The 22,324-nt window shown below is 46.7% G+C and overlaps 2 protein-coding genes across 2 annotated transcripts; both read right to left on the minus strand.

The window, feature by feature from the left end:
* Positions 1-120: 120 nt before the first annotated feature.
* Positions 121-960, minus strand: CCDC166 (coiled-coil domain containing 166). Its single transcript, XM_054385258.1, has one exon. It carries the CDS (start codon positions 958-960, stop codon positions 121-123), a length of 840 nt encoding a protein of 279 aa, XP_054241233.1.
* Positions 961-3,295: 2,335 nt separating this feature from the next.
* On the minus strand, positions 3,296-16,335 carry RRM2B (ribonucleotide reductase regulatory TP53 inducible subunit M2B). Its single transcript, XM_054385346.1, has 9 exons — positions 16,282-16,335; positions 12,596-12,751; positions 10,818-10,934; positions 9,770-9,903; positions 8,709-8,803; positions 6,277-6,410; positions 5,187-5,291; positions 4,043-4,156; positions 3,296-3,485 (listed from the first exon to the last, which is right to left on the minus strand). Exons 1-9 carry the CDS (start codon positions 16,333-16,335, stop codon positions 3,333-3,335), a joined length of 1,062 nt encoding a protein of 353 aa, XP_054241321.1. The 3' UTR covers positions 3,296-3,332.
* Between the last annotated feature and the right edge of the window lie 5,989 nt (positions 16,336-22,324).

Consider the following 22,324-nt stretch of genomic DNA (forward strand, 5'->3'; position numbering starts at 1 on the left):
TGCTAAGCATGAGATACTTCATCCTTCCCTCCACCCAGAGTGTCTGTTCTGTTGTCTAAGACAGCCCGGCTGTGTCTGTGAGGAGTGGCCACAGCTGAGGGGGCTGTGGGACTGCAGGTCTCAGAGCTGCACGGTGTGCTGGTGCAGCCAGCGGCGCCGGTGTGCCATGTCCTGTATGCACTGCAGCTCCCAATGGAGCTGCTGCTGCTGCTCTCTCAGCTCAGCTTTGGCCTCTTTAAGGGCTGTAGAGTGCTGGATGAGCCTGTGCAGCTGCCTGCACAGCTGCCAGTTCTCTGCTTTCACTTCTGTGATGTGCTGAAAGAGTGCCTGCATCGCTGCTGCTTCTGCTGTCCTGGTGAGAACCTGCATCTTCTGATCAAACTCCAGCTCACAGTCAGCCTTGGCCTGCTGAAATCCACTCCTGACTCTGTGCATTTCGTCTGCGTGCTGTATCTTGGTGACCAGTAATTCTTTCTCCAGCTCTTCAATCTTTTTTGTGTGTTCCACCTTGTCTTTGAAAGGCTCCAGGTCTTCAAGCTCCTTGTTTGTAAGGGAGTACTTTGTCTCCACATTGGTGAGAGAGCTCCTTACCTCCTCCTCTTTTTCTGTGTACTGGGAGATGAGTGTCTCTTTCTGTGCCCAGACTTGAGACAGGTCGGCATGATTCTGGTCATTTAGTGTTATAATCAGATTCTGGCACTTCTGCCTGTGTTTTCTTATGTAAGAGAGGTAAGTGCTGCTCTCTTCCTGATACTGTTTGGCTTCCTTTTCTAGGCATTTATTTTCCTGCAGGAGCTGCTCCACTTTTCCCAGGTATGTGTTTATATAGTTGGTGAGAATCTTGCATTCCTTCTCTAAGTACAATTTCCTCTCTGTGACAGGTATTTCCATGTCACTCCTTCCTGTGGATATATTCCCATTCTTGGTACTTTCTCTTGGCTTATTTTTCCCAGCACTCATGGTGTCTTGTTTTAAAATAGAACTAAAAAAAAAAAAAAAAATCACCTGCAATAGAACAACAGGTTCCAAGCTGAGAGTGCTGCACTCACATCAGAAGCAGAGGCTATAGGGAGAAAGAAGAATCTGTCTGGAAATCACTGCTGTTGTCTAGGAAATAGCCTTGAAGAGCTAGAAGGGTGTCAAAAGGGTTAAGCAGGGAAGTAGTAGAACAGAGTTCATACTATATGTGTGGTTTTGGTGTGGGGTGGCAATTGTGGAGCTGTATGAATGTTGGAGAAATGACTAAATCTGCATGGGAAAAACCAGACCTGGCCAAGTTTGTATTACTCAAAATGTGTTTGTTTGGGTGTTTTTAATATATATTTTTTTAAAAAAGCACTGACCTTTTCTGCTCCTGTGGTCTTTACACGTTCTAGCTTGCTGTTCCTGGCTTACTGGGCTGCATTTTGATAGCCAAACTGTGATCTCTTGAGGAACGGTGGTGTTTGTAAGCTGTGGGTGTCCATGGTGATGAAGCATGTGAAGTCACAAGAGCAGCTCTGTGGTGAGATTCTCAGAGGCTTTTCAGTTCCCAGCTTGGCTGGGAGGCCTGATTGTGACCTGCATTGTTACCTGTTGGCATTGATTAAGCAGAAACACAAAGGCAGTTTGGCTTACAAGAATGTGATTTATAGAGGGAAACAGCCTCAGCTAGCTGTTGGACACACACAGAGTGGGAGCTGTGGCACGAGACTTTGGTATCTGCCATACATACTGAGCACAGAGCAGTTTCAGATCTGAATATTTACTCTCAATTCACCATACTCAAAACAAATGCTTTTTAGTACTTTCAGTGACATAAAAATAGGTTCCAACCCTCCAACAACAGACCTGTTTCTACTTTCTCTTTCTCCCTCCTCAGCACAGTACTTCCAAATGGGTGCTGGATTTGTCTCTCAGACCACAGTTCTCTTGCACTTGCAGAACATGAGTGAGGGACACCAGTTCCACTTTTCTCTGTATTCTCCATGTTGCCCCCTGCCCTCCCAAAGCACCTTATGCCAAATGGTGCAGGAAAAAAAGAGCTGTCCTGTTTCCATGTTCACTACATTCTCATGATCTTTTACTCAGACCACTTGCAGTATGTTGGCCACTCTTCAGTTGCTCTGTTCTCTGCATATGGCATCGAGAAAGGAAGAAAAGTTTTCACAGGCACATGCTGGAGCACACCAAAACCCAAGGAGCAGTCCTTTGTGAGATGCTGCTAATGAATGCACACTGCTTCAAGATTTAGTTTGGAAAGGTTTAATAACCCTCCTCCAGAAGTTCTCCTGTGGCAATGGTTTCAATGGTTCACATTAAACACACAACTTGAAGTACCTTCATACATGACTGGTGCTTCCTGACAGCCCAAGCAGTATGTAGCACCTCAGTAGGTAAGCCCTCGGAGTTATAGAAGTTCTCACCTCATCAAGGCAACAAGTAGAACCAAGAAGGGCAGAATATCAGATCAGATACAACAGCCAGAGCTGGCTGCTCCAGAGTCAGTGCAACTACAAACTGCTTAGTAAGGCACTTGTTCAGAGAAGCTGGGAAACACAGGCAGCACAAGCCAAACAACTACAGGATGTGTTTCTTCTCCACTATTAGCAGGTTTGCCTTTTCAAGGATCATTCAGTCCTTTTCCAGGCGCATTCAAAGTCCTTTCCAAGGATCATTCCAAGTCCACTGACTTGCTCAATAACAGCTGTAAGACAAAATTCTTATGTATGCAATTTAAATTCCTACCCACAGCCACAGGTTTGCAACCAGAGTAAAAAAAAACATGTTCAGACAGAGCCCAGGTTAATGAGGAGATCAAAACTGTATCCTTGGATTTAATAAGATTTTTATAGTTCATACTTGATTAATGTCTTCCCACATTCAATCTGCAGCAGGACAAATGGGAAGAGCTTTTACTCTAGACCAAATCTCTGCCCACGGAAATAGAAACCATAAAAATAATTTATAGCAACATATATACATAGAGTGAGGCCTCATCTGGTTTGCAGATTAAAACACCCTAACACCAGGTAAATACATAGTTTGCTTTCTTAAACGCTACCAAAGGCTTAAAAAAGTAGCAGTATCCAGGTCATTGTTAAAGACAGTGCTCACAGCAGATGAGTCAAGGGGATCTTAAAAAGGCCATCCTTTTCAAAAGTCTTACAGGTTTGTTTTTTTTTTAAAGGACCCTTTTACTTTTTATTATTAAATGAAAGAAATATATTTACTTCTCAGGAAAAAAACCCAAACAACAAACCCAGGAGGCTCCAGTTCCAGCAGAGGAAACAAAGACGACTTCAGAGTAGAAAGCAAGATGGGGAGTGGGAAACAGTCTGTTTGCCAAGTTATCAAAAATCTGCATCCAGGGTGAAGACATTGTCCATGGTTTCTGCCATAACAGCAAATCGTTGATACTCTGAAACTCGCTTCTCAAAGAAATTTGTTTTGCCTTCCAAAGAAATGTTCTCCATGAAATCAAAAGGATTTTCTGCACGAAAGACCTGGGGAAGGGACACACTGTTACACTGCTGGTTCTGATAGCCATCATGCTTCAAAAGACTCCAAACAAAGCAGTTAAACTCTTCCAAACTAGAGCATCCCTTGCTGTAATATGCTGTAGGATGCAGGGACATCTATCCACACACATGGAATACTGTCACTCCCCAGCAGCTTGGTCCATGGCAAAGTTCACAGAATCACTGAGGCTAGAACAGACCTCTGGGATCATCAAGTCCAGACTATTACCTAACACCACCACATCAACCAGACCAGGTCACTAAGTGCCACATCCAATCTTCACCCATGCAAGGTGCTTACTACTCTTCAAGGACTACAGCATTTGAGCACAGCAGAAGTTCCCCATGACAAACCAGCAGAGCAGCTGAAGGGAAACAATGGCCTGCATTGGTGTTGCTCTTTTAAACAGTGCAGCCTATACAGTAACGCTGTGGTCTCAGCTGCCACTCACAGAAAGTGCAGGCACATTAAGAGAAGTGCTTTGTGCTGACAGCTTTCCTGGGCTGTCCTGGCAGGGCTTTGGGACAAGTGCATCTCTTACCTTTGAGAAGCCAAGCTCCATCAGCAACCGGTCTGCAACAAATTCAATGTATTGTTTCATCAAAGTGCAATTGATTCCAATCAGACCTACAGGTAATGCCTCTGTTAGGAACTCCTGGAAGTCAAAATACAGATGACATGCAGAGAAATTAAGTAGGAAAAAGGAGATGAGACACCTATGTTTCACAGTAACACCACTGGTGGTATTCCAGGCTTGGCAGGCAGTTGTTTGAATAAATAACTTGCACCACTAAACTCAGCAAGTGTCTTTTGTTTTCAGGAGTTGTTTGCACCTTCCTTTATTTCTAGCATGGTTTTCTGGAAAAGACACCCCAAAAAAATTTTATTACTGCCCCTCTCATCTGTCTTTAGCCAGCTCCTCATAACACCCTAAGCTTTGGTGTAAGCTTGAGCTTTAAGTTCACTAAAATGTACAGACCATACTGGAGGGAGCAGGAACAGGTCCAGAAGTCCCCAGTTTTGCTGGCTACAGAATGGCAGATCAGAGAGAACAGTGATATGTATGAGTGTGGATCCCAGCCACGTTCATGTTTAGGCACCAATGAAATACCTTTCAGGGTTGTGAGGCAAAGCTAGGGCATTCACCATCATCATCACAGTAGTCAGATGACAATTGGACAGAAAGAATAAGCTACAGTCCTACTGCCAAATACTTAGCAGTGCAGAAACCTGTAGTGTCAGATGGGAAGCACTTCATGGGAAAGAACCCAACAATAACCTCAGAAGCCTGAACCCAGCACAGTACACATGGCTAGAACAGACCCTGTCTCCTCCAGAGGACAAGCAGGGATGTGTATACAGTAGGGACAGACAAAGATCTTGAAAGGACACAGGTAAACTGGCCTAGGTGATTGTTGCAGGTCCCTTGCAGCTGTACTGAGTCAGCCTGTCTTCCTTTCTGTCGTTAGGAAGGAAACCAGCCACTAGCTTCAGCTTCTCCCAGATGCCTGACAGCTGGATCAGAAAGTTTCTGACTCTCATTGTCACCATTAAGGAAGAGGGAAAGGATCAGAGATCCAGGCCTGAGCCAAGCATCCAATATGGAATCCCCAAAGTCACTGTGTTGGTTTCTGCAGAGCAGCCTGGTCCCGTGCTGCCCAGGCTGCTGCCCCAGCCAGCCTTACCTGCTCGATCTCAACGGCGTTAACGATGATCTCATGGACTCGCTCTTCTGATGGTCTGTTTACCAAGTAATGGAACATTAGACAAGCAAAGTCACAGTGTAGACCCTGAAACAATGGAGCACAACAAGAAAAAAAAGTCATTTTTCCCTTCCTCGATGTAGTTTGCCCTTACTTTGAGGTAGTCTTTTTCAGACTGAAGCTTTCTGGCCCCCCAACCTGTTGACAGTTCCCATGTGGAGTGGGCACTCTTCATTTACAGCCCAGTTAGTAACACCTGAAATCCAACATGTGCCATCCATGCCAAAGTAACACTAAGAAGACATATTGCCCAGGTAGGTAATTCTGAGAGCTGCTCTCCTATGAGGGATCCCACACAGAGCCCTGCTGGGTTCCTGCCTCCCACCAGAGATGCTTTAGCAGGGGACTGTGCGATGCCACAGCAGTCCTTGGGCTATGCACTGGGGTTTGCCAATATTTATGATGACTTCCTTTACAAACAGCTATTTCTGCTGAGGGATACAGCAGCACCCAGGCTTTAAGCTCATCAGTAACTTGTAGAAGTCTGCCTCTTTCCCCTTTTAACAATACTTGGGGAACAGCTTGCATCTTTGCAGAACTCCAGTCTTCCTACACGTCAGCACTCACAGCTCCTCCATTAGGCTGCAGAAACAGGGTTGGCACTGCTCTGGGGAAAGGAAGTCTCTTCCCTGTGCTGCCTCGGAGGCAATGTTGAAGGAGATGCAGACAGCTTACTGCAGAAGGTCTAAGGAGCACAGCCTGCAGTTACCTCACAGGTAACCAGGACAGTGGGCCCTCTCCGGAAAACCCTCCTAGCACAGCACCTACTCAGACTTCTACTACCTCCTTGGCCTTCAGCAGCACTGACCTTAAAAAGATTCCATCATACCCAGAAATGCATCTCCTACTCACTGCAGGGTTCTCTTTTTCACTGATTCCTACCCTAACACTGCTTTCTGTTCTCACCTTCCCTCCAAACCTCCTTGCTACCAGAGCTGGGCACCTATAATTCTGCTCTTCTCCTGGAAACTTGCTTTCTGTCCCAAGCAGTATGAAGGGCATGATACATTACCTCATCTCTGCTAATAAGTTCATTGGAGAAGGTCAGTCCAGGCATCAGGCCCCTCTTCTTCAGCCAAAAGATAGCAGCAAAGGAACCCGAAAAGAAGATGCCTTCAACTGCAGCAAAGGCAACCACTCTCTCACCTGTTCAACAGAACACATTCTCAGTTAGACACAGCACAGTGTACTGCTCCTCAGAAAGAGGCACCATTTGCATCAGAGAGACAGGTGCTGGAGAGGAGCAATCCTCTCTGCAGCACCAGGTGCTGTATCTGACCACATCTTTAAGCAGATCCCAAAGCATCTGGGCTCTAGACATGTGACAGCACTTAACTACAGGCAGCCCCAGCACAACTGAAGAGCAGCACCCACTGAAACTGTCACAGATCAGAAGAGAAAGAACATCACTGTCCAAAGTGGCCAACACATTACTATTACTTTATCTCTTTCTCTTAAAAGGCAGGAAAATGGCTAACTACTAGACAACATGGAGGGAAGAACTGATCCCCTATACATTAAACAAACTCCCCTGCACCTCAGCTTCTGCTTGGTGAGAATCTACACAAACCAACCCATATTCTTACAAGAGTGGATTGACACAGAGCATAATCCACCCAGACCCACAGAACTGTTGATGTTATCCTACTTTTCATCCAAGGAAAGCACAACATTAGTGGTCCCAGTTCTCCCCTTTCTCTCCTCCTTCAGGCTGCAAGGCCACGTGGATGCTGAATGAACACAGGTCATTCCACATGTTCCATTTCCAACAGGATCCTTGGCTATGTTCTAACATGAAGAGCTTTTACATTAAGATGCTGGCATGACTTCCCAGTGAGAACTGCAAAGAATTTTGTCTCAAAAACGATCCCCCAAAAGTTCAGATGTGCCACTTGCTCTAGGAGATGCAAATGCCATCTGCTGGCTCACCTAGAGAAATTCAAGCTAGGAAAAGGGCACCAAGAGCAATACGGACTTACAACAGCAGCACAGAAGTTACCAAGGAAAGAATTTGTCTGGCAACACTGAAAACCTCCTAAGTTACTTCTAGAGAGGAGTGGAGGAAGGCACAGAACTGAGTCTGGATATGGTTTTTACTCCATTCCATCTTACCAATTACCATGCACTTGAGTTATGCTGAATCAAAACCTGCCCATCAGCAGCACAATGGTGGGAGTCCACAGCAGAGCTAGAGCAACTGAACCCTCAGCACAGGGAATCAGCCAAGGCTGTGGAAAACTTCGCCAAGTCCCCGAGATGGAAGGAGATACTGAGCAAACAAGCCTACTAGCCACTTCCATTACCATTTCTCATAGAACTGTAAGCCATGGGTCTCCCCAAATGTTTTAAACTTGGGAAGTTTGCTGAATGAGATGAAAAAACAGAAGAGTAGAAATGTACTTTACAAAAACTGAGATAGGATGCATGAAGTTTGGAGGCAGAGAGTGGGGGGGAATTGATTGCTTTTTAGGTTAGGAAAGCTTCTGACTCCTGGCATGCCCCACACTGCTGGGAGCCAAATGAAGGAGATGAAGAAGGGACTCCACAGGCAGCAAGCAAAGCCAGACTAGGAAAGCAGTGGGATGCTCCAGGACAAGACAATCTACAGCTACAGAAAGTACCCCACTCAAACAAGAGCTGTGAACAACAGATGCTGCAAAAGAATGACATTCGGATTTATTTTCTTTGACTGGCTGAATCTATCTCTTACACTTGCTCTAAGTATAGAGGATGTTCAGTTCAGAAGGTTCACCAGACTCTGCTCATTATTCACTTCAGCTGCAGCACATCCTTCAGAGTCCACACTGTAAGCTGAACACAGAAGAGGGGAAAGAATGCCCTGCCCCACGCTGATGGAAGCTGAGCCAGTGTCCCACCTCTGAAATGAGATAAAAAAACTAGAAAACTGGTCCCAACAGAAACCAGAAACACCAGAAACACCAGAGAGAGGATTCTTGAATCATTTTTTTTGCTCAGGCTCAGTCATGCTGTTAAAAAAAAAAAGGCTAACATCACACAGAAATTTGTCTTTAGAAACATGAACACAGAAAAAGCCTCCACTTGCAAGACTTCAGCTGCCCAGTTCTGAACACTAGAGTACTAAGTAGGAGCCAACTGGAAGAAATCATCAGAACCCCTATAAAACAAGGTCTACAAGCAAAAAAAAACCCTGAAGAAACTAGGGTTGTTCAAGAGAAAGAGAAACTCACAAGAGGTTTTCATAATATGGTTCCAGTGGGCACTGCCATTCCTGTACTGCTTTAGCTGCAGATAAAAGCTTATGTGCTCATCAGGAGTTACTTCTAGCTCTTCAGTCAAACTAGAGACCCATAAGCCCCTGCATCATCTGCAGGAAATCTGATTTCACGTTCCAGAGATACAGCTTGCTCCTAGAGGATGTCTGTGACAAGTGCAACAGAAACAAGATTTTAAGCAGCCACACACCAAAAGTGGCTTCTCTGTCTTCAATCCACTTCAGAGCCCAGTCTGCTTTCTTCTTGACACAAGGCATTGTTTCAATCGCATTAAATAAGAAATCCCTGCAAAAGAAAACATAAAAAGTGATATATGGTAAATCTGCCTTGGCTGTCCGTGCTGGCTCCACCAGACAGAGGAACCATTACCAGGTTCTGGTCTAACCCCAGTAAGAGAGGATTCCCACTCCAGCAGGGTGATAATCTCAGGTAACAAGGGCATGAGGAAGCAGATGTGCAGCAACTGTGTCAGAGGAGGTGAGCTGCAGAGATGGGAAGTCAACTCAATGTCCATCCCAGGAGTGCCCACCTGCTGCACCACGCTGCCTCTCAGGCTTTGAGCCAGACGGCAGCCACTTCCTCCCACCCAGCTAAACCTCATCTTGCCCAGCTCCACAAGGGAAATGGACAATTCCCATGAGCACTGGCTCTGATCCCATGCTAAACACCTGAAAAGAAACCTTGCTGTCCTCCTGCTGTCACCACACACGGTGTCACTGTGGGAAACCAAGCTCTGCGTGACCATCGCCCTGCTGGAGTTTCTGTGGGAACTAGGACGTTCTCCAGACAATAAAGGTGCTGGGGTTCTCCTAAGAACCCAATATTTTTTAAACAGTTCAAGCGCATGAAAAAGCACTGACACCAGAAGAGCTGAAAGGATGCAATGCACTGATTCATCTGTGTAAGAAACACCAGCTGGATCACCAGTACTCAACTGCCTGAGGCAGATGCTTTGCTGATGGGAGAGCAAGCTTGTCTAACCTTTGACACCATTTCATACAGTCCTGCAATCAAAGACTTACACAAATATTACCTAACCTCCTGACACTCCCACACGAGTCTGTCTGCTGGTCAGAAATACCTCTCTCCGTTTTGGGGTCAAGAATGCAAGCCCTGAAAGCTTTAAGGAACCATCCCTGATTCCCTCAGTGAGTTAGTATGAAACAGAAAGCAGCTGCTGCTGCCCAACAGCAGTGCCACTGAAGTAGGTGACAGATTTCCTGTGGGTGTGTAGCCCAGCCAGAGGCTTACCTTTTCTGGGGATCTCTGATGTAGGTATCTATGAGCAGGCTGTACATCTCCGAGTGAACGTTCTCCATGAGGATCTGAAAGCCGTAGAAACATCGTGCTTCTGGGATCTGCACCTCCTGACTGAAACGTGCCACCTACCAAAGCCAGAAAGCATGGCAATGAGCACAGCAAAACCAGCCCTGCATGACAGCACTCTGAGCTTAGTGAGAGGCAGTAGATCTCTATCACACAGAAAGGATGGGAGCAGTTCAGGCCTGCTTTATTCACAGGTATGTCAACAGCATAGGTGTGGTATACAGAAAAGAAAGGCAGCTGACTAGAAGTACACCTGGATAGAGAGCTGCAGGGAAGCAGGAGAGCACCTGTGTATGGGAGGAGAACTGCAAAATATTGCAACAGTGAACACTGAGCAAAGTCTCAGACTTTCTGCTCACCACTGACAGAAATAAACAGCACGATCTAAGTGGTGTTCATGCAGTACCTGCATGTGTGCTATGACATACTCCACACATGAAAGGCATTTAAGATCTAACCTGGACATCTGCAGCAAGATACCACTGCCAACCTCAGCTAAGGCAGCCTGCAGCCCAGAACTGATTTCAGCAGAAAGATTCCTCACCTCTTCAGCAGCACCCACTTACAACCCTGAAAGATCCTGGGATGCCATTCAGTGGGAGTGAAATTGTGTTGACTGAAAGGAAGAACACAAAGCATAGCACAGCACAACCTCTCCCTGCTTCTCCTCTAACACAAGCATGGACAAAGCCTGGGGTTCTATTAATGCACTGAGAAGTGCAGGTCAGTACAGCCAGGCAGAAGGCTGAGCTTTAAAATGGCATCCAAGAGGGATGCAATTTGGAGTCTTGTAACCACAGCTGACCCTATTTTAAGTCCACCACTCTCAGCAAAACAAGCAACTTACACCCCATGGCAAAGGTGAGGTAATAGGAAGAAGAAAGCAAGCATTTAATAAACGTATGCATTTATGTGAGAAAACCAAAAGGAAAAGCAGATGAAGTTTGTAAAGCTCTATGTAAAGCTTTCTCACCAGGTTTTCATTTACAATTCCATCACTGGCTGCAAAAAATGCCAGAATATGAGAGATGAAGTATTTCTCATCTGCTTTCAGCTTGTTCCAGTGAGGAAGGTCCTTTGACAAGTCAACCTAAGGAAAAGAAGAGAAATGTTATTGTCCTATTGAGCTTGTCACTCTGTAAGAGCAGAAGGAGCCTAGACAAAGGACTCAGGCAGAGCCTGGTGCTTGCTCTCACATCTTCACAAGCAGAACATTTAATTACACCTGACTGTAAGACAATGAGCACACTGCAGCAGAGCTGTCTCCCTCTTTACCTGTAACATCAAGTGTTTGCTTCACAGTTTACACTGATGCAATTTGAAATAAAACCCAGAGTCTGCTGAATTATAAATAAATCAGACTTTAAAACGCATTCCTATCTTCCTGTCAATGGTATGAACATGCACCAATAAGCAGAGCTCACTCTGAAACCCTTCAATTCTACTTGAAATAAATGGTGATACTCCAAGAAACCTCTACCCAGGTGTGCCAAAAGATGTAGCAAGAGAACTTTTGCCTTTGGCAGGTGTTCAGCCTCCATCCTGCCACAGAATGGTGTAGTGGGAACACTGTGCAACTGCTCTGGTCTAACGGAATCGACTCTACCCACAGCAGAAAACCACAAACTTCCCTCACTTTTTTGTTTGTTTGGAGAGAAGGATTCCTGACCTGCAGCAGCAGTTAAGTACAGCCAGATGTGAAACACACAGAGGCCTAAAATCTTGTGCAGGTGTGTGTAAAACAGGTACACACACACCTGTGTATATAAACACACCCCCACACAAAACACTTTCACAATTAACTTTCCCAGCTCCTTTGGAAATGCACTGGCAGATGGTAGGGCAGTGCAAGAAGGAACTAATAATAGGATAAAAGGGCAGTGCTGATCCAGCAGGAGTTCAAATGCCTCCTCTTTAATGCTTTAAAACCATCTCTTCTGCAAGAGGGCAACAAGCCTCCCAGGCAGGCAATGGAATAGCACTGCTAGGGACAGCTGCTACTCACCATCCCAGAATGCTTTCTGTCCTCCTTAAGAGTCTGCCAGTGCTTTCCTCTGCAATTACAGAATTGTCAGGGTTGGAAGGGACCTCAAAGATCATCCAGCTCCAACCCCCCTGCCATGGGCAGGGACACCTCACACTAGATCAGGTTGCCCAGAGCCACATCCAGCCTGGCCTTAAAAACCTCCAGGACAGATCACTGTTCACAAAGAAGCAAAAGTTGCAGAAGCCTCAAGTTGGAACAGCCAGCCCAGCTGGCAGGCAATGCCTCCAGATCAGTGCAGTGGTCAGAAGGCTCCACTGCTGCAAGTGCCAGGAGCTGAGTACTGCTCAGGACTGGTTAATCAGCAGCCTTGGGGAAAAATACACAGTTTGTGTTGTAACAGGGGGCAGGCACTTAACCATGGCAATCAGGAGTCAATGAGAAGCATCTGTAGCAAATGTGCCTGATCATCACCACCCTTCCAGAAGATCAGTGTCGAACATTGAAGAACAGCATTCACAGAAAATAATGCTGTAATGCCACCTCATCCAAAACCAAGCACCTAAACCAGCTCTGCTGATCACCCTGTGTGGAAGCAGCTTTCCTTCCACTGTCCTTGAAGGGAGTCCTCACCTGGTGCAGGTACCTAACATTTGATGCAGTTAACTCCAACCCTTACAACACAGAAACCAGCAGCAGAGCTAGGAAGGAAGCACCAGGACTCCAGTCTGAGTGCCTCGTGCCAACCCACTGGCCCCAGGGCTCACCTCTTCTGCTGTCCAAAAGGAGGCCTGAGCCTGTTTATACATCTTCCATATGTCTGGGTACTGGATGGGGAAGATGACGAAGCGGCGAGGGTTCTTCCTCAGCAGAGGCTCCTCGTCCAGGCCCAGCCCATTTGCAGCAGCACTCGGAGAGGGGCTCTGAAGACAAAGCACACCTCTGGTTAAGGTTGCCATTACTTATTCCTCCTCTTTCCCACATGCCAAAGGGATGGTCCAAAAGCCACCGGTGTCACACAGATGCTCACCTGCCTTCCTCGAGTGGACTCGCTGCCCACGCCTGGGGTGCCTGCCCCCTCGCCCTCCATCTGTGCACCCACAGCGCTGCCTGCCCGCCCAGCTCACCGCTCACACCGACCACTCCCTGCCAGCTGCTGCTGCCAGGAAGCACCCAGTGCCTGTGTGCCACAGAGAAAGCCTTTCTGCAGCATGAGGAGGAGGAGGAGGAGATCTGCCCCGGAGGTGACAGCAGCTGCTGCGGTCCTGCACGTGAGGAGCAAAGCGCAAGGTCAGGGCACACTGCCCCCAGAGCACACCCAGCACAGCTCCGGTGAGCCTCACTGCCCAGGGCACCTCCAAACCTTTCACTTGGCATTGAGCCACCTGGGCCAGGATGGACTTCTTTAAAAATGCCACAGGAGCACAACAACTCATCCCATTTGGTAGGGGAAGAGCCCTGTGCCACGGTGAGACTCTGCAGGGAGGTTCCTGTATGCAATCCTGCAGCCATTTCTGACATCAATAGCAGGCAGCAAGAAAATTCCTGTCCGGAGTCACCCATCCCCACCCCATGCCCTCTCTGCCTAGGCTGCTGCAGAACACCCACTCACAGCTATTCCTCACAGACCTACCAGCCTGGCTGAGGAGGCGATGGATGATGTTTAGGAGACAGGCAATAAAGAGCAGGACAGAGAGACCAGTTCATGAGCAGGGCATTCACCTCACTGCCAGCTGGGGACATCTGCTCTTGGGATCAATGTCAGACATGTCACCAAGCACCTGCTAATGACAATTGCTGTGAAAAGCTGTCAGGACAGCAACTTCTCCAGAAGGCTGGTTACTCACACTGATAAAAAACTGAGCCAGCAGGATGCCTTTTTCTGGGTCAGTTCTGAGGCCCTGCTGACACTACTGCAGAGGGTAACTGACCAGAGGCAGGACACCAGACCAATCTATGTCATATAGCAAAGAAGAGGAGCAAAAAGCTTTTCAATACTATGGTTTCCAAGTGCCTAGGAGTCCTTTCCCTACCCAGGCTCCCATAATCAAAAGCAATCCTTGACTTCCATTTGAAAAACACCTTCAAACAAATAATTCTGCTGACATTTAAAAACCAAACACATGCACACTGCATAGCTGGCATAAGTACTGCAGATTCCCAAAGAAAACACATCAGGAAGCACATCCTGGGGTTCAATTTTACCACTTTGTTATGTTTTGAAATATTTCTCAATTGCATAAGGAAGATTTCCCAGCATCATCTTGCAGAGACTCTGCTGAAGGCCACCAGAGTGCAAGCCATTTTGTGTTTCCCAGGATGCAGAGATGGTTGCAGTAGCTCCCTGGAAGCACCAAGGGGAAGGATTTGGGCCCAGCAAGGATGGCATCCTGCCTTAACACACATCTTCTCAGGCCTGACACACAAGTGGCATCTCCTCTGCTTCTGCACCAACCATCACCCTTGAAGAAAGAAACACTGCAAAAGTCTTCCCTGTATTCCTTAGCAAAACTCTTCTACGCTGCCTCAGGACTGTGCCCAAGTATTGGTTTTGGCCCAGTAAGGTGAACTAGCAGTCACTAACCTCAGCCTTGATGTTCTTGAGACACTCCAAAGCCAGCACGCAGGGACAGCCAGAGGGGAATGCACAGGGCTGCATCCAGTCGAGGTGTCAGTACCTCCAAGGATGGAGACCACACAATCTCTATGAGCAACTGTTGAACAGCATTTGCCACCTTCACAACACACAAAAGTGTTTTCTTGTGTGCAGATGGGACTCTCTGGTGTTTCAGGGTGTGACCACTGCCTCCTGGTCCCATCATGGGGAACCACTGAGAAGAGCCTAGTTCCATTCCTTTATTCCCTTCATCAGATATTTACACACACTGATGAGATCCCTCAGAACTTTCTCTTCTCTATGCCAAACAGCCCCAGCACTCACCAGCCCCTCTTTTGAAGGCAGGAGCATCATTCCCTTAATCATCAACCCTTTGCTGGACACAGTCTACTACATCATATCCCAGTTATCCTGCAGCTGCTGAGAGATAAACTCTTCTGGTGAGGACAATAAACTCAAGGCACAACAAAGACTGTATAGTGGTACTGAAGCTCCTTCCATTCATTCCAAGTCGAGTGAAGTAGGAAATGATCAACATACATGCAGGTGTATGACTACCACCACACAGCAGGAGCTGCTGGGCTGCCCATGCAAGTATCTTGGTTACATGCATCATGTCAGCTGTAGCCAGGAAAAAGCTACAGAGCCAGCAGTGGGATGTGGCACCTACCACGTCATGGTGTGAACCCAAGAACCCCTCTGCACCCCACTGAGAGGCCTCCCACAAGCTCCCAAAGGCTTCAGGCCAGCCCTGGGCAGCACCATGACTGGGAAAAGGTCCCTGGCACTCTTGGGAGAAAAGGCAGAGGAGCACAATGTCTGCTGGTTCTGCATGCCCCAGGAGATGCACGGGACTGCTGGCTGCCGCTGGCAGCCAAGAGCAAGCACCACCTGGCTGTAGGTACAGTGTGCAGCTGCTGACAAAGGTAAACATCAAGGACTTCTTTAAGATTGGATTTAACACTGCACACCACAGCTTTTGGAAGCTTTGGTATTGCTGAGATGCAAAGGTTTGGGAAGACCACCTGCGTTTTTCTGCTGTAAAGATCTTTTACCCTCACACACCTCGGCCTGGCCTCTCCCGGGCTGTAGCCGGCAGAGGCCTTAACCCAGCTCTGACACTTCCTGGGGGCAGGCTCTCCTGACCCACAAGATAGCCGGAGCCGCCCCATGACATCCATGTGCCTCCGCGGCAGGTGGGGGCAGAGGGGACAAGCTCTGCCTTCCCGGCTACAGGCAGAGCTCTGCAAGGCCGGGCGCCCACAGGTGGGCAGCACCTGCACTGCCCAGGACCAAACCGGAGCCCGAATCCTGCCTGCCTGCGTTTACCTATCACACGGACACTGCCTGCGCTCCCCGCGGCCCCACCGCCCTGAGGCTGCGACTCTCCCGAGCCCGAGCAGACAAAGACGCGGGAAACGACCTTGTGCGCTCCCCAGGACCACCCAATGCACCGCCACGGACCCGTGTCAGCAGATGCCCAGGGTGTGCGGGGTGAAGCCACCGCAGCGGGGCTGGGGATCCCCCTAAGCCAGCCCCACACGCCCCCGGGGAGGCCTGGCCCAGGAGGGTGGCAGCGGCAGCTGCCGGCACTTCAGCGGTAGCGCAGGCCGCGGCGCCGGGCTGCAGGCGGAGGCTCGGGCAGGGCCCCGGCCAGGCAGATGCCCGCAAGGCCGGAGGGCCGGCGGCGGCAAGCGGGGCCGCGCTGACGCCCGTACACCCGCGGCACCTCTCCCCGACAGCGGGAGGGTCCCCGGGCAGGCCGCCCTAGTCCGGTGGCAGCGACTCCAGGCCCGAGACACCCGCAGGGTCCCGCCGCTCCGGTCCCAGCCTTACCCGCTTCGGCCCCACCGCCTCCTGCACGGCCCCGCGCCCCCGGCGCTCGCCCATGGCCGGCAACTGGGCCGCAAGGGGGCGGCTGCGGTTGAAGGGGCACGGCCACTTCCGCGGCCGCTCCTCCTCCTCGGGGCGGGACGGGCGGACAACGACGGCGGCCCCGAGCCGGGCGGCAGCGCCTGGGCGCCGCATGAGGGCGGCCCCGGTCCCGAGGCGGCGCGGAGCAGGTGCCGGTCCCGTGCCTCTGCGCTCCTGAGAGCAGGGAAAGGACCCAGTCTAGAGCCGGCCTCAGGGGGCAGCAGCTGCACACCGGCTTGTGCCTGCTCGCCTTGGTCTCCAGGCCTCAGAGCCCTGAGGGAGGCAGTGTAGTGCCTGCCAGAGATGGTCTTATATATAAAGAAAAAAACCCCAACACAACAACAAAAAGCCCAAAAACCCCAAAGCAGGAGAAAAACATAGGCAAGGCACCAAAAGATGATAACGGAAGATGAACTAGTGGAGGGAGTGAACTGCTGTGTTGCAAATATTTACTGACGAATGCATACAAAGTTGAAGGCAGGAGGGGTAGCTGGGTAAAGGTGTCCAGGAAGAGCAACCTCTGTAAGAGAAAAAGTCTTGCAAAAATCCATCCTGAGCTACTACAGTCATCAGAACAGCCTCCAGAAACTGCATAACAAACAGTGTTGTAGCACTTGGAGGTGCTTCCAGGGGCCAGTGAGTAGTGCCATTTGTTTCTGTCAGTTCTAACAAGCAGAGAGAGTTGATGCAGAACTGGGAACTGTCAGAGTTGAGTGGTTTCCTCTTCCTTCATCTGGAAGCTGGCCCGGCCCTTAGGCCTTTTTCCTGTAGACAACGTGGGTCATTGACCAAAACAATCAAGCAATCCAAAAGAAAAATTTAAGCCCCATCTAATGGGCATGAAGACCTGAAATCAGAGATACAAACACCAGTGAGCAAGAACTAAAAGTTTATGAGCACCAAGACAGGCAGGCAGCATACAAGGACTCAACCATTCTTTGGAGGCCAAGAGAAATGCCTGGAGCCCAGGGTGGTCCCTTCAGGAGGTAGACCTCAAGGTCCAGTGTTCCTCAGTGAAGACACATCCACAGACAGCATGCACCATCCATGCAAATGCTGCCTGGTGGTCCCTAGTCCAAGCACTAGGCAAACCTCCCCCCCCAACCACTCACAGCTAGTGTAGAGGTATGGGTTTGGAGGGATTCTGGTATCCTTTCCCAGAAAGCTAACCCTGGGTTTTGTTAGTGTTCTGCCACAGAATGACTGAGATCTTCCCTCTCCTTGTTTTTCCAAGCATGGGAAGAGGGAACCGGCCAGCTAAGCTCATTCAGACTTTATTTACCTCCTGCAGGGGGTGAGGATAGGTCAGCAGCAAGATCTGCCACTGTGCTGCTCCTAAGCATGAAAACATCTTTGGTTTTCTTACACGGAGTTTCCTGAGGCACACAACAGCTGCCTAAGCAGCAAGTTACTAACCAGTGTACCAGGAGCACACACATGAGAAAAGGAGGCTTTACACAGCTGCTGTTACCTGACTTCTACAACTTCCAAGTTTTATTAGCCAGAGATACCCACACAAGTTGCTTAATAATCACATCCAGCAAAAGCTCCACTCCCTGAGTGCCAGGGATTTGGTTTTATGTCCAGAGTGAGCCATTAGAGGAACACTGATTGAGACAGAGCAAACCCAACTGACCCATTGACGGATCCTACTGGGGTGCGTGTAAGGTGCTGTGCTGGTGGTTTAAGAAGGAATTCCTGGGCCCAAACCAGTATTACTAATCATATTCAAGAACATTGACCTGCCTATCACTTGTCTTAGCCCCTTAACCTGATTATCCTACATGCTGTTTCAAAATTCCCGAAATAAGGAATCATTCTGTTGGGTATTTGACGAGAGTTTAAAGGACTACCACAGATTAATATAATCAGCAACAGAAAGGAGTTCCAGTAGCTGGGGATAACTTCTTAAAGTCACACCTGTGCCTTTTTACAAGTCAACATCTACGTATATGGTACCAAAAGCTTAATATACAAAGGAAAAAATACTGCAAAGGAAATGTACCACGAGGATTAGCAAAACAGCACTTGGCTGTTCTTGTATCTCCACAAAAAACCCCAACAACTTCTGTTAGCTTTGTTTTATACAAAATAATTTCCACAGGAAGTCCTTAAAATGTGTATTAAAAATTAAAAGCCCTTTGGTGCTTCCCAGTTTAGCCAATCTGCTCAATGACAAGACACTCCAAACAGCTCCGAATGAAAACCATGGAGGTTTTCCAACTAGGAGAGGATTTATGAGTGCTCCTGATGATGCTAAGAAGTCCTGTCAGGCAAGGACTACGCTGCAATGGAGGCCAGATTCCAGCTGTGAAGCCTGTTTACGTCCTCACCACACAGACCACATGGAACTTCCACCACTGGGAGTTCGAGATAGCTGCTGAAGCTTTTGCACAACCAATTCACCTAACACATTTCAACCTCAGCGTGGACATTCAGACCTCAGGGTAAGCAAATGCCACAAGCATCGAAACCCAATCAATCCAGACTGACAGAATTTTCTATTAGGTTTTGGCAGAGCTGTTATTAAAAAGGTGAACTGAAGAGTTCAGAAAGAAAGGTTAAATTATATGAAGCTCGAAAAGAGAATCAAAGCTACTAAGATGGCTAATCTGTATCTTGCCCTAGAGAGAGGAAGCCAGAGAAATGCAAGTGCCAATGAAGTAAAGAATAGACACAGCAAAAGGTAAGAATAGCAGTTACAGATTCACAGAGACGTGATCCAGAGATTTTAAAGATACTGACAAGAAGGAGTTAAAGGAGAACAGCAATAAGCTTCCTCCAAGGTCGTCACTGGTAATCCACTGAACAATCGTTCATGTGGCATTAAGAATGACAAAGAGGTGTGCTGAATTTAGGGCTCTCTAGGAGAAGCAGAAGCGGAAGGGAGGCCCTTGGTGGTGCCAGGTGCTTCTGCTGCCTGCACACGAGCTACTGAGGAAACGTTCATGCCCTCCTCTCTGCACACTTCTCTTTGGATGCACGCATGGAATTAAACTTCCAAACCCCACCAGGTCTGCATACAGCTGTGCAAAATATCCAAAGATAAAACTGCCTCCCTGAAGGACTGCTGCTGTCCAAGGGTATCACTTTTGTTGCACAGATTTGCCGGTTTACAGCTCTTTCACTGCCTGTTACCTAATGATGAAATGACTAACTTGCAGGGAAGAAAAAAAAAAAAAAATCACTTCCACACCAAACAGATGGGAAAGGCCACTTGGTGACAAGTCCATACAATTTGTCAGTTCTGGAAAACTAGAAAAGCTGGAGCAAGTGATTTACCTTCTAAGTGGGATACAGTTAGAAACCAAAGCTGAGAACTAGCACTGATGTGTCAGATTCCCTAGATTCAGAATAGGAACGAGTCTATAGCTGGCAACAGTACTTCATTAACAGCTACGTCTACCTCCTGTTTCAGCAGTTATGAACAGCTAAGGACTTAGACTATTAAAACAAAAAGTGAACATTACAGAACTTTCCTTGAACTAGTTTCTCTGCCACATCTTAAAAGTGCACTAACAGAAGGGCTTAAGTCAAAGGGAGATGAGGTGTATGATTTTAATAAACATTTTTCTTATTAAAATCTTGATAATAGTTTAAATATACCATACAGAGGAAAAGAGCTATTTATAAAGCTACATACACATTCCAAGTCAATGCTGACAGCATAAATCATTCTAGAGTCCCTCGCCACTTACCAGAGTGCCTTGTGTGTGTATATATGGTGAGCTACTTTGGAGTTATCTGCATCATTTTTTTTTGTCTAGCTATACATTACAGGACTTAAAAAAAAAAAAGTTTAAGCTATATACAGAAATATATATACATATAACATATATTTATATGTTATACATACACATACACTTATATACATATACACACAATACATATATATTTTATATATATATATATACACACATAGTACTTTACATTTATATATGGCCTTTCATCCAAGGGCCTTGGATAGTATTTTTTTTTAAATACATCAAGTCTCACAAAGCTTTGTGAGGGAGGGAGCTTTATTTTACAGACTGCAGATCTGATGTCTAAACAGTTTCTGTTGTTGCTCTCTGCTAACTTGACACATTTCGGTTAGAGGCGTTTTTGGTCATGGAAATGATGACACCAGTTAAAAATCCAGGCATAAGGTAGATGCTGCTTTACACCTTTGTAACTATTCTCCATTAGTATATGAGAACAGTCAGACCAGTATTTATTTTCTCTGCACTACCACACCTAGATCTAGACTTGTGTAGCTGTACTGTGTTTTATTTTTGAGACTAGCACAGCAAAATCAGAGTTTTGAACCTAAGATCTGCTGGAGATCACAGCACGAAATCCAGAAGACTCTGACCCTCGTATGTTGAAACTATCCTTTTCTAGCATGATTTGGGAAGTATTAGGTACATGCAGAAATAATTCTACATCTCTTTACTTGATTTATTTGCAGTTTAACTACACAAGCCTGAAACAGCCTTATTTAGAAAACAGGATTCTTAGCATTGGGTTGGCAACTGGTGATCAGAATTTCTGATTTCTGTCCTCCACATCTCTACCAACTCAATAAATGATTAAAACACAGGTTTGGGTTTTTTTTTTTAAATCCCAGCTGTAGGTAACTTCTGGTCATCCTCAACTGACTGACAGAAAGGAAAACCCAGTGGAGCTCTAGTCAATTCCACTCAGGTTTTGTCAGAACACTAGTTTAGTTCTTCCCATCAAAAGGAAGAAAAAACAAAAAAACAAAAAAATCACTAACATGGACTCGTGAGGTTGGAGAAGCAAGAAAGAGGGAGAATAATCACCACCACAAAAGCTCTTAGCCTTCAATTACTTAGTCTGCCAAGCTTTCAAGAATTTGACACAGAAAAAGTAGCTCCTTCCCTTCAGTCATCACTTCCTAACTCTCAAAAAAAAAGTCTCTCAAGCATTAAGGTAAACAAGTCCTAGGTTACGGTCAGATATTGCCCTCCCCAAAACCAGCCAACCACTTCAAAACTGAACATACAGCAGAACCCACTACAGAGCAGTTGCAGAATTTTATTCTAACCTAATTACCTTGGGATTTTTCAGAACAAGCCTCTTTCCCTTCAACCCAATTCTGTGAAAAGAAGGGGGTTGGGTTGCCTGGCCCCTTTCATTCAGGATTCTCTGCTAACTGTAAAATGTGGGATGAATGTCTTCTGCAGGTCAATTTTTCAGTTACAGAATTCAGATTTTCAATGAACAACTACGTTTAGTGGTATGCTGTTAGCTAAAGTATAAAATGGCTAAATAAAGAAAAACTATTGTTTCTTCAGCATGACTTGGTATTTTATCTGTAATTTCTTTATTAAAAAACTGTAACAAGATACTTAAAAAAAGGCTAGATACAAAAGAAGTTAAGCTGCTCACGAACATTAAAGTCTTCCAAAATGTATCTTCAATAATCATGATCTTATAAACATTTTACAGTTACCAGAAAGTGCCCAGGCTGAGTTTACATAGTTAAGATAACGTAGTACAAGTGTCAGGTTAGAACTGGTAGTGGAACAAATCTCCTGACTGTCTGTTCACTGAAAAAGGGATACAAAAATGTTGATTGTGATGAAATACTGTGCATTGGCCTCATTGTATGTACAAAAAACCCCCAAAAAACAACCAACCAAAAAAAAAAAGCCAAACAAAACCCAAAACCCCACAGACTACATGCAAAATATTAGTGATGGTATCTGATGTGCCCGGAGTTCAATGCAGTCAGAACAAAAATTGCAATGGAAGTGGTTTCATAAAAAGTAAATGATCCCAACTCTGGGATCTGAGCTGTCTGGAACTTTTTTACAAGTTCAATATACATGATACACAACTGCATCCAACCACAAACTAAACACCATTGGAGGGGAAAAAAAAAAAAAGGGAAAAAAAAAACCCAAAGGGGAAAAAAAAAAAAGAGAGAAAAAAAAAAGTTAAAATAAACCACAGAACA

The sequence above is a fragment of the Indicator indicator genome, chromosome 12 (genome assembly GCF_027791375.1).
Source record: "Indicator indicator isolate 239-I01 chromosome 12, UM_Iind_1.1, whole genome shotgun sequence".
NCBI classification, from domain to species: domain Eukaryota; kingdom Metazoa; phylum Chordata; class Aves; order Piciformes; family Indicatoridae; genus Indicator; species Indicator indicator.

Coding starts and splice junctions, on each gene's coding strand:
- CCDC166 (XM_054385258.1), bottom strand. CDS start 960: ATGAGTGCTGGGAAAAATAAGCCAAGAGAAAGTACCAAGAATGGGAAT.
- RRM2B (XM_054385346.1), bottom strand. CDS start 16,335: ATGGGCGAGCGCCGGGGGCGCGGGGCCGTGCAGGAGGCGGTGGGGCCG. Junction 10,935..12,595: donor CCTTTTGGACAGCAGAAGAG/GTGAGCCCTGGG, acceptor TCTTTTCCTTAG/GTTGACTTGTCAAAGGACCT. Junction 6,411..8,708: donor AGACAGAGAAGCCACTTTTG/GTGTGTGGCTGC, acceptor TCTGTTGAACAG/GTGAGAGAGTGGTTGCCTTT.